Here is a 14,888-nt window from a genome sequence, read left to right as displayed (position 1 = left end):
ACACAGATAAACATTCTCTATTACACCTCACCCAAAGAAAACATTCCCTGCTACGTAACAACCAAAAGTAAAAATTCTACTATGTAACAACAAAAGTAAAAAACAGTCTTTATTACGTAACATACAGGTGTACTCTACCGTTACAGGTGCGTTGTAGTATTTTGTAAGACTCAGGTGTGCGTAATAGCGCCTTGAGGGCCTAGTAGCTCCAATTGCACACCCCCTGTGGGCTGGTTTAAAAGCAGAGGGACATGACTACTAACACGTGAACAGAACACAATTTTTTGTGACATGTCATTTAAATTTTCCAGTAGAAGGCAAATACATATTCTAATACTAATATTCAAAAAAGAGCCTTAGAAATAACGAATACCAGACCCCTCCTTCATAATGGAAATGTTTAATAAAGAAGCATGCACCAAGTAATGAGCTAATTTGCAAATTAGTTAAAAATAGCTCCTCTCTGCTGTTCTCTCCCCCCAAGAAATCAACACGAAGTGGAAATAGACTGAATATTCTTGAAGTAGATTATTCTTGACTGATTATTCTTGAAGTAGATTAGTATATTTTGTAAAATTTAAGAAAAAGTTTTAACAAAGATATTGAAGTAAAATTTATTCATAAGCATATTGTGAAAAATATACTTTCGCTCTTTTTGCTGACCGACTTGTTTTAATAATGTCTTATCAGGGTAGAAAGTAAACAATTTTACATAGCTTTATTTAAATATAAAATACAACTTATTTTTATCTAAAAAATTGAAGATGTAATTGTCTGGGTAATTTTGTTACGTTCAAAAAGCTTATCTTTTATGAATTTATGGTGAAACATGCTTGACTCTTAGGTATCCTGGTTGGGCTTCTACCAACCTAAAGCCGGGGCAGCAGCTTGCTAATATCGTAGCCCAGAAAATGCGAAGGTATCTAAAATTGGTGTCGGCCAATTTCTCATTTCGTTGCTTAGGAAAATTAACAAAGTAGTGAAGAGTAGTGTAGATTCACCCCACGTCAACTGTTTGGTTTGGGGGTGAATCATCTTGATTTTTGTATGTAGATTGTTGTTGTTCTTAAATAAATATATCACCATAGAAAACCAACAGATCGTAGTAACGAACTGTAAGTAAGGAGTGACCCGGCTCAATAGTAATCAAAACTCTATAGAAAGGAATTTTTAGAGAATTAGATTAAAAAAATTAGATTATTATGCTGATTTCAAATATATAAGCTTCATTAAGTTTAGATTTACCCATCAAACGCTACGAGCCTGAAAATTTGCCTGATTTTCAAAGAAAGAGGTAAGCATCCCCTAAAAGTCGTATAATCCGAAATAAATTCACACCATCAGATTCAGCGTATCAGAAAACCCTGTTGTAGAGGTTTCAAGCTCCTATCTGCGAAAAAGCGGAATTTTGTATCTTTTACCAGACGAAAGATCACGCACGCGTGTTTTTTTTAAGGGGTGATCGTATCGACCAGCTGCTCCTAGAATATTGTGAGAGAGCTCATTCGAACGGAAATTAAAAGTTCTAGCTCCCTTTTAAGTGACCAAAAAGATTGGAGGGCAACTAGACCCCCTTCCCGCCCCCCTTTTTCCAAAATTGTCTGATCAAAATTTTAAGATAGACGTTTTGTTCATCATAGTTGAGAGGTCCAATAACTATACCTTTGGATATAATATGATCCCCCCATAGCTACAGGGGCAAGGACTTTAAGTTATAAAATTTGTCCATTGTTTACGCATAGTATATGTTATTGGGAAGCATACATACATTTTCGGGCGAAGGTTGGTGAGAAATTTCTTCCTGGGTGTTTTTCCACGGGGGAATTTTCCATGGGGAGGCAAATTTCCAGTGGGTGGACTTGTCAAAAGAAATTATACACTGGGGGAATTTGCCAAAATTCCTATACAAATTTCGATTTATGTGTCTTGCTTTCACTTTTCCGTCTCAATTTTACGCGTGGAGTTGTTAAGGGTAATCGTCCGGTTTCACCAAGATTGAACTGTATAGAGGATATTTCCGTGGGGATAGGGATTTCTCCGTGGAGGTGGGGCCATATTTCCTTGCATTATTGAAAAAATGATCAGAAATTAAATATCAAAACAATTTTTGTTTATATATATAAACATAATATATATATATATATATATATATATATATATATATATATATATATATATATATATATATATATATATATATATATATATATATATATATATATATATATATATAATATATATATATATATATATATATATATATATATATATATATATATATATATATAGTGGTTTAAATCTATAATTAGTGGTTGAGTGTAATATATATTGGAAGTTTTGTAATGGTGTTATGGTTCTTTATTCTACTAACAACTCATCGTAAACCCTCCTTTTTACACATTCCAAGAAAGTTGCCATTTCCCTTCAATTTTTCTCTATGACATCTTCTCACCTCAACCAGGGATGACCTGCTTTTTGTTTAGCCCTAGAAGGTTAGCTGAAAACGACAATCTTTTGCAATCTGTCATCCTTCATCTTCAGAAAGTGCCCCAATCCCTTCAACCTGTCTCTGATTATAGCCTTAGAAAGCGGGATTGAGTTACACTGTACAGCCTACTGTTTGAAATGTGGTCAGCCAGTCGGGTACCCAAAATAATACGTTGGTGATTTCTCTGAAAAACATATAGCAAATGTTCCTCCGTTTTTCAGAGCTTCCACGTTTCAGGTCCATTTTTGACCAATGACCTCACTGTAGCTTCCAATATTCTAATCTTGCTTCAGAGTCTTATCTTCTTATCCTTCCAAATTTTTTCAAGCGTGAAAAAACACCCTGAACCTTAGCTATTCTGCTTTCAACGTCTTTAAGGTATCTATTTTCTTCACTAATAATACTACCAAGGTAAGTGAAGCTATAAACTTGATCAATCTTTTCGTTACCCAACGTCACCTTTTCATCTTCGCTTATTCCTAGCCTAAGCGACTTCGTGTTTTCGACATTAATTTTGCAACCTATTCTAGCACCCTGAACTCGCAAAACCTCTAAAAGTTCATTCATATTACTCACACTTTCATCATTAGCATAATCTAAGTCTAGGAGAATTCTACTAGAACACAACCCTGCTTAACTCCTGATTTAATGCAAAAACCTGATAAACCTTTGTCGTATCTCAGTTTAAACTAGTTGAAAATCAACAAATTCGCCCTCCCTCGATGTAGACAAGTATATTTTGTCCCCCTCTAAATTTGTATGAATTGATGCCCCTTCTTCCCTTTGAAAGTTATCATAGCTTAGCTAAATGATATACCTTTTATTGCAGTAATACAGTCTGCACTGACAGGCATAGGATGTGAAGGGATTAGTATGGGAATTGGTGATCTAAGCTTCAACATGTACACAGCGGCAGCGTGGATTGCTGCATGTCTCGGTGTCCTCAATATGATTGTTCTTCTACCTGGAATCTTTACTGAATACAATATTGCTGAAAAAGAAAGAGCAATGATGTCAAAGAAAGCTAGAGATGAAAGTAAGTACTCTGAGTATATTATGTATTTCCAGAAACATTTAAGGTTTTCTCATTTTCCTTGGGACTAGCAAAGGGGAGCGTTAGAGCGGGTTTTCTCTAAATATGGTCCAAGTTGGATTTGATTCCAAAATCGAATAGCTCCATTGAAACGGAAAGTGAAAAGGTTTCTACTATCCCTGTAAAGATATTTATTGGTACACAGTATTTTCTAGTTTATTCAAGGGACTAGCAAGGGAAGATTAAAGGAGTCTCCCTTAAGTATGTCCAGACTTAAATTCAATTTAGAAACCAAATAGTTTCTTTGGAATGAAACCCCAGTAAGCATTTTAGTAGTACCCACGTCGACGAAATAGACTAGTTTGGTTATTTTTTAAGTTAATATGTAACACTTTATCTTAAAAACTTTGTCCAATTATTTAGCCTTTTTCATCTTTTCTTATTTTTATATGCCCTATACAACAAAATGGACGAGGATTGCCCAAGCCTTAACTATTCTTACAGAGTATCATAGTCTTTATTCATTAATAACCTGAATAAAAACCTATAAAAGTATAAGAAGCAAAAAAATCTAATAGAAAAATAGTAATTAAAAAATGGTTTATTCCACGTATTGTATACATCATTTTAACAAGATGGATGCACACAGAATCTTTATATTTAGATCAAAATCCCCTGGAAGGTTCAACCAAATACCCTTAGCCCAACCTGCTTTTTTGCATCTAATGTATGTCCTTTTTGACAACCAGAATGCACACTGTTGTATATTAATTAAAGTCAATACCCCGCTCAACACTCTCCAAAAGTTTCATCTTAACACCCTCCCCTGTTCCTAAGATATTGCGAACATATCGTTTTGACAACCAGAACGTATGTTGTGGATTTTATTTTTTTTAACATCCGTTCCAGAGGCATGGTAATTAGACCTATTGACTAATTTAAAAACAAAGTAGCTATTTTATAATCTTGACCAGTTCTAAGGGGGTGTAAAAAGAACAAGGGGTCATTTGTCCTCCCAGCACTGTTCAACATACCCTGATAGTTTCAGATTATTACCCACAGCCATTTCTGAGATGTTGATGACGCCCCCTTTTGACAATTAGCATACAGAAAAATATTTTGACTTTGTTCTTCATTCCCCTTAACATTCCCTGAAAGTAATCAAAAGTTTATGTAGTAGCAGTTGTAAGTAATCGCAGTCACAGTTGCAAGTTGTAGCAATCGAAAGCAGTCACAGTCGCAGGTGCAGCCAGTCGTATGGTTGCAGCTGCAGTAGTAGTAGTAATATTAGCCCTGAAAGTATTAAACTAAGACTCTTACCCGTTACTACCTTAATAGCCTTAGCCTTTTCGAACACACCCAGAATCAAACATCTCCCCTTTTCCAAACAATAAATCCTGCATATAAAAGAAGGCGAAATGCATAATTTACAATCCTTTTCCTGGGGCTCTGTGGGGAGCTTTGCATCTCCGGATGTGTAGTTACTAGACGTTTTGACTGTTTTGAACAAAATTGTTTTCAAAATTTTGATCGGTGTTGAGGGGCATCAAAAAGGGCAAGGAAGGCTGGTTGCTTTTTTATCACTCTTCAACATCTCTCTCAGCATTCTCTGAAAGTTTAAACTTAATACCCTCAGGCGTTCCTTATATATTGTTGATAAGCTCTTTCAGCAGCCAGCATATATATGGTGTGTTTTAATTGTGTTTGACAGCCCTCTCAGAAACTGTGGGGTGTTACGCCATCCCCATAGGCATAGCTATTTGCCTTTAGCATAGAAAGGGAGAGTGACAGCCCTATAACCGCTTTTCGATGTCCTCCTCAACATGCCCTGAAAGTTTTAATTTAAACTGGAGGCATATGGTGCCTTTTGATTTTATTTGACTTGCCCCTCAACATTCTCCACAATTACGTCTTAACACCCTTAGACTTTTCGGATGCACCCATAATCAAACATTTCCTCTTTCCTAATGATAAATCCGGCATGTAAACAGTGTGCGAATTGCACAGTCCCTGTCCTGAGGCTGTGGGGGGCATGGCATTCCTGAAGTTATATTTATTAGACCTTCTGACTAGTTTGAACAAAATAACAATTTTAACAAGACGTTGACAAGACGTTTATACATGGCGAATTTCATTCCAAATTTCAATTTGTATGGAGCAAAGGGGGGCCTAGAAAGGGCGAGTACTTTTTTAGCTCGCTACCCTTTAATGGCTCTTCAACATCTATCAACATACCTTGAAAGTTTCAACTTAATACTCTCAACCGTTCCTTATATAATGCTGATATTCCCCTTTGGCAACCGTAGTAAGCACATAGTGTGTTTTGATTGTATTCGGTATCTCTCGCAACATTTCCTTAAACTTTCACTTTAATACCCTAAGCCTTTTTAAAGACCCTGGATCAAATATGCATAAAAAAAAAGTCTGGAGACTTAAACCGTAAATACATAAAAAAAAGATAAGATTTGTATGGTGATTCCGAACATCTATATATAATCCATTAAATTTAAAGTTGCCTTCCAAAATTTATTAGCAAAAGAAAAGGGGTTAAACACCTCATAAAATGACATAATCTTCATAAAAACTACACCGTCAAAACTGACATATAGAGGAACTAGTTACCAGTTACTTTAAGTTTCTAGACACAAAAACAGTAAATTGGCATTATTCCCGAAAAATTGGCCCTAGATGCATATTCATTATGTTGCAGGAGCCATGATTTTTTTCCGAAATCTTAATATTTCAAAAAATAAATAATTTTTAGCAAAACTAGCAGAGTAGAAACTAGTGAAAATGGATTTGAAGTAAAAAAAAAATCTGACAGATAAAAGAGTGAAATCTAAAAATAAAACAAACTAAAATTATTGATTCGTAATATGTACAAGGTATGTCTGTAAGACTACCTCAGATTATCAGCCTGTCATATTTCCCTGTATTTGCAGAATTTTGAAAAACTAGCATTATACTGAAAACACAAAAACCACAAAAAAGGACACGATTTTGACTAATGAGCAGAAAAGTTCTCTCATGGCCTGCAGAAATTAAAAGTTTTGTATTTAAAGTTATCAACAAGATCTTACTAGCCATTATATCCACAACTTATAGTATGCAACTTTAATTCTCTTGGAAACTCAAGCAAACAAAGGAATTTTATTTTGGTCAATGTGAAGTCATAAGAGCGTACAAACAGGATGTTTGGATTGATAAGGTGAATCAATGGTCCTACCAGCCGTATAATCTATAGCTAGCAGTATAAATCCATAGCTGGTAAACCAAAAACTACTAAACCATCAGGAAAATTCCAGAAATCCAGTTGTTTCTTTCTATTATGCGTAGAATTTCTAGCTATGATGCAGATTTCTGAGGGTAGTCTACAATTTCAACACTAACAAGATGCCATCTGTATCTGTATCTGTATCGTACCATCTGTATCGTATCTGTATCGTACCATCTGTATCGTATCTGTATCGTATCATTTGTATCGTACCATCTGTGTCGTATCTGTATCGTACCATCTGTATAGTATCTGTTTAAAAATAACAAGCTGCAAGTCATACAAGACAAGCGAATTCAAATCATATAAAAACAATTCTAGCATACTTAGTTTTTCTACTGTTTAAAAACATGCTAAATGCTTTAAGTTTCTTCTATACAAAGGGAATATATTGTTTCATGTTTGAGAAAAGACCAAGTTTCTCAAAATCCTATAAAAATGTTGAATAACGTGAGTCAGTTTCTTACACTTACTTACACAAAATCTTACACACGCTAAGAAGCAGGTTTTTTGTTGCTTAAAGTTTCAGCTTCGCTCTTTACTTCCACTAGAAAATATTGTTTTTTAAGTTATAAATGCAAAAAAAGTTGCAAAATAAATATAGCGAATATCTTTATTTAAGTTTTTATAATTACCTCTGTGATTTCGCTGGGTAACGCCAGATGGCTTTGATTTTTTTTTCTACCAGAGACGAACATCAGTTTCCTCCCTTGTTAGTTTCTCATGCTCCTTTGTTTATAAAAGTGTTAATCTCTAATTTTAACTTATTTGAATTACTTTACCTGTTTTTTAATTATAGATAGAGCAGATTTATCAGATATGAAGCCTGATTACGTTGCTGTTGGTGTGTGCTTAGTTACATTTGCCATCATTATCTTCAACTTCATCTTTACTGAGACGTAAGTACCAATAATTTACATCATAGTCGTGAGGTGGAGCGAATATTTGAGTAAAATATAAATTAGAATAATCCTAAATCGCCATCAGTAAACTCAGTTAGGGTCTTAGACTGAGTCTGTTAAAGGACTCTAAATTCTTACGGAATAGTTAGGTTTATTGAATTGAATTTATTTATAACCCGTTATAATACACATGAAAAACGGAGTATAATGTGAATAAAAGAAAAGAGGAAAAAGAAAAAGAAAATGACCTAAAAAACTAAACAAAAAACTTTGCAACATTTCACCTTACTTAAAAACACTTAAAACATACAAAAGCAAAACATTAATTGAATCAGCGCTCCATAGGTGCCGATCAATTCTACTATTATAAGCTTCTATACTTTTTCTGATAGAAGCATTCGGGTCTATGATACCGTATCTTTTAATGACCCAGGAGTTGCTTGACCAAGGTGGAAGGGCAAGCAGGTATTTGTCATACCGGAAAAAGATTCGCCGAAGCATTATAAAGTTTCGCTAGCAGTTTGCGGTTGAGTCAAAGTTTGTTTGCTACCAAGCTTCCGTATGCAGTTGCTGTTCGACGTTGGAAATGAATGTTCAAGAGCCTTCTAGTTGCTTTAAGAGTGTCACCGATAGGAAGCCCTAAATATTTCACTAGTGATTTTGGGGAAACTGGCGCGACGTCAAGATTAATAATACTGCTCGAGTTTCAACCCAGTTGAACAGAACCACGTCCGATTTTTCTGTATTGAATTAAATAAAAAAAAACTAGTTTTTTGTACTGAAAGTAAGGAGCGACATTAAAACTTAAAACGAACAGAAATTACTCCGTATATGAAATGGGTTGTCCCCTCCGCAGTCCCTCGCTCTTTACGCTAAAGTTTGACTCTTTGCCACAATTCTACTTTTTAAAACAATTAAAAACTTTAGCGTAAAGAGCAAGGGACTGCGAAGGGGACAACCCATTTCATATACGGAGTAATTTCTGTTCGTTTTAAGTTTTAATGTCGCTCCTTACTTTCAGTACAAAAAACTAGTTTTTTTTTATTTAATTTCTGAACGTTTTTGAATTAATGCATGTTTGATTTGGGCTCTCCGCACATAAATTATTGAAATGAAATTAGTATATTAATTTTTTTTTTGGCTAAATGGCTTTCTCTTAGTTTTGATCAGACGATTTTGAGAAATAAGGAGTGGGGAAGGAGGCCTAGCTGCCCTCCAATTTTTCGGTTACTTAAAAAGGCTACTAGAACTTTTAATATTCAACGAACGTTTTTATTAGTAAAAAATATACGTACCTTAAGAATTAACTTACGTAACAAACTTTTATATTCTTATATTTTTATTATGTGTACGAGGGGGTTTGTACCCTCGTTAATACCTCGCTCTTTACACTAAATCGTAAGTTTTGTCCCAATTCTTTAAGAATGACCCCTGAATCAAAAAGGCCGTAGAATAAATAGTTGAAATAACTAAAAATATTTTAGCATAAAGAGCGAGGTATTTATCTCCTCCTAAATAACTCGCTCTTTACGCTAAAGTATTTTTAGAACCCCTCATATGCGTAATAATCTCTGTTCGTTTTAAATTTCAATGCTATTCCTTACTTTCATTTGAAAAAACGTTTTCATGTTTATTTTTTCATTGTTTTTTTTATAGTAATGCTAGAAAATCCTGCGCCCTTTTCATTGAATTTTTCTTCCCCCATGACATATTCCTCAAAGGAAAGATCCTCCCACAAAGCCCTCTCCCATCAACCCCACCCCCCAAACCAAAAAATCCCCATGAAAACGTCTGTACACTTCCCAATAACCATTACTATATGTAAACACTGGTCAAAGTTTGTAACTTGCAGCCCCTCGCTCAGGGATCGTGGAGGAGTAAGTCATTCCCAAAGACATAGTTATTATGGTTTTCGACTATGTTGAACAAAATGGCTATCTTAAAACTTTAATCTGTTGACTTTTGGAAAAAATGAGCATGGGAGGGGGCCTATTTGCCCTCCAATTTTTTTGGTCACTTAAAAAGGGCACTAGAACTTTTCATTTCCGTTAGAATGAGCCCTCTCGCGACATTCAAGGACCACTTGGTCGATAAGGTGACCCCTGGGAAAAAAAAACAAAAAAAAAAACAAACAAACAAATAAACACGCACCCGTGATTTGTCTTCTGGCAAAAAATACAAAATTCCACATTTTTATGATAGGAGCTTGAAATTTTTGCTATAGAGTCCTCTGATATACCAAATGCGATAGTGTGATTTTCGTTAAGATTCTATGACTTTTAGGGGATGTTTCCCCCTTTTTTCCAAAATAGGGCAAATTTTCTCAGGCTTGTAGATAGGAGCTTGAAACTTCTATAGTAGGGTTAAGTTATATATTTAGAATCAGCGTAAAAATTCAATTCTTTTGATGTATCTTTTAGCATCAAAATTCCGTTTTTTGGAGTTCCGTTTACTATTGAGCCGGGTCGCCCCTTACTACAGTTCCTTACCACGAACTGTTTGAAAAGAAAATAATTCGGTATTTGTAGATAGGAGCTTGAAACTTCTATAGTAGGGTAAACTTATATATTTAGAATCAGCGTAAAAATTCAATTCTTTTGATGTATCTTTTAGCATCAAAATTCCGTTTTTTGGAGTTCCGTTTACTATTGAGCCGGGTCGCCCCTTACTACAGTTCCTTACCACGAACTGTTTGAAAAGAAAATAATTCGGTATTTCGGGGCTTCTGACATTATTACTCCTTTGCGGAAGTTAGGCTCAAAATTGAAAAAGGATTATATTTTTTCTCTGGGCCCCTTCCACCTCTTAGTTCGTTTATTTTCCCGTTAGTTTTCACCTGTTTTCGCTTTATAGTTGTGTTATCTCTTAGCAGTTCTTTCGTTAGTTGAGTTATGGTTGTGGTATATATGTTTTATCGCTCGTATAGTTGTGTTATTTTCGAATTATACTCCATAATAGAGAGGCTCCGAACACCCAGCATTGTATATTAAACTCTTAATTTGACGTTTTTTTCTAACGTGACCAGATTCGTCCTGCGCCCTTTTCATTGAATTTTTCCCCCCATGGCATATTTCTCCAAGGAAATATCCTCCCACATAGCCCCCTCCCTCAACCCTACCCCCAAAACCAAAAAAATCCCCCCTGAAAACGTCTGTACACTTCCCAATAACCATTATTATATGTAAACACTGGTTGAAGTTTGTAACTTGCAACCCCTCCCCCAGGGACTGTGGGGGAGTAAGTCATCACCAAAAACATAGTTATTATGATTTTCGACTATGCTAAATAAAATGGCTATCTCAAAATTTTGATCCGTTGACTTTGGGAAAAAAATGAGCGTGGGAGGGGGCCTAGATGCCCTCCAATTTTTTTGGTCACTTAAAAAGGGCACTAGAACTTTTCATTTCCGTTAGAATGAGCCCTCTTGCGATATTCTAGGACCACTTGGTCGATACGATGACCCCTGGGGAAAAGAAAAAAAAAAAAAACAAAAAAAAAAACAAACAAATAAACACGCACCCGTGATTTGTCTTCTGGCAAAAAATGCAAAATTCCACATTTTTGTAGATAGGAGCTTGAAACTTCTATAGTAGAGTTCTCTGATACGCTGAATCTGATGGTGTCATTTTCGTTAAGATCCTACGACTTTTAGGGGGTGTTTCCCCCTATTTTCCTAAATAAGGCAAATTTTCTCAGGCTCGTAACTTTTGATGGCTAAGACTAAACTTGATGAAACTTATATATTTAAAATCAGCATTAAAATGCAATTCTTTTGATGTAGCTATTGATATCAAAATTCAATTTTTTAGAGTTTTGGTTACTATTAAGCCGGATCGCTCCTTACTACAGTTCGTTACCACGAACTGTTTGATTAGCATATTCTTTACTAAAAATAGCAAAATTTCTTTCGAACGACTGTACTGTTCGACTGGGGTTACAAATATCATCTGTATAAGCGATAAGTGACACATCAATCCCTTTTAAAATACACGAAGGAACTGCACTGGATTCAGCGTTCAGGTTACAGTTATTAAAGGCAACTGGAGAGGTAAGGGCACCCTGTCTGACGCCTCGACGGACTGGAATAACGAAACGTGTTATGGTCCTATCAGGTAGCCTGATTACAACAGCAAGATGGTTATACATATCATACAAAGCACGAATGGCAAAAGTGTCAACTCCCCATTTATATAGCTCAAGGAGAATTTGTGCGTAAATCAGAGAGTCGAAAGCATGGCTTACATCATGACTCCCTAGGACGAGCGAATCACCAGACTTATCAGCATCTATAAGTATTAACGATAGTGCAGTAGGCGCGTGGGCACACCCTAGGCCTTTTTTGAAACCAAACTGATATGGCGGCATGTAGCATTTATCTGTAAGTTCTGGTACTTACGAGTGTTTAAAAAATCTTGCAGAAAGTAGTAGCAACTGTAATAGGGCGATGTGAAGAACACTCATTCAGCGATTTTTTTTTTGGAACAGGAGTAAGACGACCAGAAGAGAACGAGGTTGAATCTATTCCAGTTGTGAACACCATTTGGAACATGAGATCAAGGTGACAAAATACTAGGGGACTTCCAAGATGAATGTGTTTAGCACAAATATTATCTGTACCCCTCGAAAAAGGTTTCTTAATTTTTGGCGCAGAATTCATAATATCAGACAGTGAAACAATAAACGTGGGTACAGTCTTTTTTGACAGTATCCAATTGAGATCACAGTTAAGGGGATATTCTACTTTGGAATCAGGTTCTGAAAACTCTTTCAAAAAATGCTGTTGCCAGGCCTCAGCAGAGATATGAGCTGACGGAGTGTTTCTTTCGCTCTGGTTGCGGGTCAAACTTTTCCACAGAAGCGTCGGATTACTCATTATCTTTTCTGAAAAATCAGAACGAATAGCGGCTCTATGTTTTTGCAGTTCTTTGGGAAAAGTGGCGCTTTGTGGAAATCCGTATTTGGTTCACTATGCCGTTCTTGGGTCTCCCGCATTCTATCCATATGCCTAGCCAAAATTTGGCCTTCTGGCAGGCTTCAACAAGGGATGGGTTCCAGGACCAGCCCTTAACTTGTGACCAGCACGGACTCTGGATCGAGGGACAAAGTGCGATTCCGCTTGTAGTAGCGCATGCGAAATAAGTGACGAGTACACATTTAGTTTTAGACGAATATCAGACGTGGGAATAGTTACTGAGTTTTGGAGCAAGTCAAAAGGTATTTTTATCTTCGAAAGTAGATTATCAAGCCAGTACTGATACTGAGTCAAATCGGTTTTACTCCATGATTGTTCTCCATTTAGAGGTCGATTTGCGCGCATTCGATTAAATGGTGCACTGATTCGGAACGATAGCGGTAAATGGTCAGAAACAAAAATTCACGGAGCACTTCTACTGTTAATGAGCTACTAAAAATATCACTAGATACAAGGACATGATCAAGGTTAGAAACTGATCCGGTAGGGTGAATGTACGTGAAGTCACCCGCTTTCGGCACAAGAGCACTTTCATTTGGAATCAGACTAAGCAGAAGAGCTGAACGCGAGCTTTCACTTTTGGATATATCACAATTAAAGTCCCCCAATAAAATCCAATGGAGATGAGAAGCACTAATTTTATTCATACATTTCCCCAGTTCTTTGCAGGCTAGAGCAAACTTCATTTCGGAGCAATCGCCTCTGTAGTCGGTGGGCAGGTACACATTTATTATAACAGTCTCGCCAACTCTAACTTCTAAGAAATGGTCGGAACTAGCGAACAGTTCGGTGTTGATATGCCCACTTATTAGCGTAGCAAGTCCACCCGAGGGGCGCCCTCGTGTCTTAGGTTTTTTCGCTGGTACAAAATGGACCATGTGTGAGGGTAAGGCATCGAATATATTTCTACTGTCGTTTGACAGAAAGTGTTCTTGGAGACAAATAATTTCTTCGGTGAGGCAGAGCTGTTCAAGCACGGTAATTTTGGTACTATGACTACCATTTATATTCCAGGAGGCGAAACGCTTTTCAATAGAAAATTCATTCATTTTGGGCGTTTGAGGTCATTGACTTCGCTGACTTGTTAGATGGGCAGCTAGCGTGGTAGTATGTGTGTCGGGTGCTTGTACAGCTTAGGCACCGCATCGCATTCTGGCAGGGATTTTCTTTCGTGGCACCATGGTTATTTTGAGCACAATGGGCACACTTCGATACGTTTTTACACTGGGCCGCTATGTGGCCAGATTCATGGCAGTTGTAGCAACGTTTCGGAAGAAAGACGAATTTTTGAATTTTGAAACTTTCAAAGCCCACTTTCATTGACAGTTTTATGGCTGTATCAAGGGATTCACGACTTTGAAAATAAAGCTTGAATGCGCGTGATTTTCCACATTGTTCAGCTTTCTCACATCCAGAAACTAGACTTTGAATGACCTCTGCGTCAAGGGGTTCAGGAATCCCTTTAATCAGTCCTATGTACAAAGAGGTTTTTACTTTGGCATCGGATTCTGAATTTTTATTTTTGATCGCTAGTGCTATTTTTTCCGCCGTAGCCTTGTGAGCTACAGCCATGCGCCAACCGTTCCTTTTAGGCCTTAGTTCAACTTGGGTGGCGTCTAAAGCTTCGCCACATGCAGATTCGATAAAGTTCTTTCGTTCCAGTGGTGTTTTTTCGTTCCAGTGGTGTAAAACGACGACACATGTCGTTTACTTTAGTAGTTATACATGTATTTATCTCCTCCATACAAGCCGGCACTTCTGTAGGTTCAGAAATAACGAAGGTAGGCAAGGCACGATTTTCCTTTGGTGACTTGACAAAGAATTTGGCTATATCCAAAACATTTTCATCATCTTTCAGAGACTTGCGAAAGGGTCCGGTAGACCAGATTTTAACAGCAACAGTTCTTTTGTACTTAGAATGTCATCTCTACTGAAGAATTCCAAAGCACGGCTTACAATCAGCTGGTGTTTTATGCCAGCGAGCATTGACCTCGACACAAAGTTAAATACCGCATTCCAAACGATATTATTTTTATCCATTTTTGCTGCTAATCAGGCCGCAGTAACCAGTCCGAAAATCAGTGCAGGGGCGAGCCAAGCTCGTAGTCAAGCGTCAGTTAATTCAGAATAAATTATCTCACAGGGATGATTCACAATGAATGAAGGAACCTAGGAACAAGGGAAGTTAAGTACCCCCTCTATACGTCACTTACGGGAGG

The 14,888-nt window shown here is 36.7% G+C and overlaps 1 protein-coding gene across 1 annotated transcript in view; it reads left to right on the top strand.

Annotated features, from left to right (window-relative positions):
* Positions 1-3,307: 3,307 nt before the first annotated feature.
* The window catches only part of LOC136042718 (major facilitator superfamily domain-containing protein 8-like), a 54,327-nt gene continuing 42,746 nt past the window's right edge, over positions 3,308-14,888 (top strand). The window contains exons 1-2 of the mRNA XM_065727679.1: positions 3,308-3,524; positions 7,595-7,694. Coding sequence (XP_065583751.1) covers positions 3,362-3,524; positions 7,595-7,694 — 263 coding nt within the window. The 5' untranslated portion in view covers positions 3,308-3,361. The remainder of the gene's footprint in view (positions 3,525-7,594; positions 7,695-14,888) is intronic.

Source organism: Artemia franciscana, unplaced genomic scaffold, assembly GCF_032884065.1.
Source record: "Artemia franciscana unplaced genomic scaffold, ASM3288406v1 Scaffold_1852, whole genome shotgun sequence".
Taxonomy (NCBI): domain Eukaryota; kingdom Metazoa; phylum Arthropoda; class Branchiopoda; order Anostraca; family Artemiidae; genus Artemia; species Artemia franciscana.
This window is presented reverse-complemented; position numbering and strand designations above follow the sequence as displayed.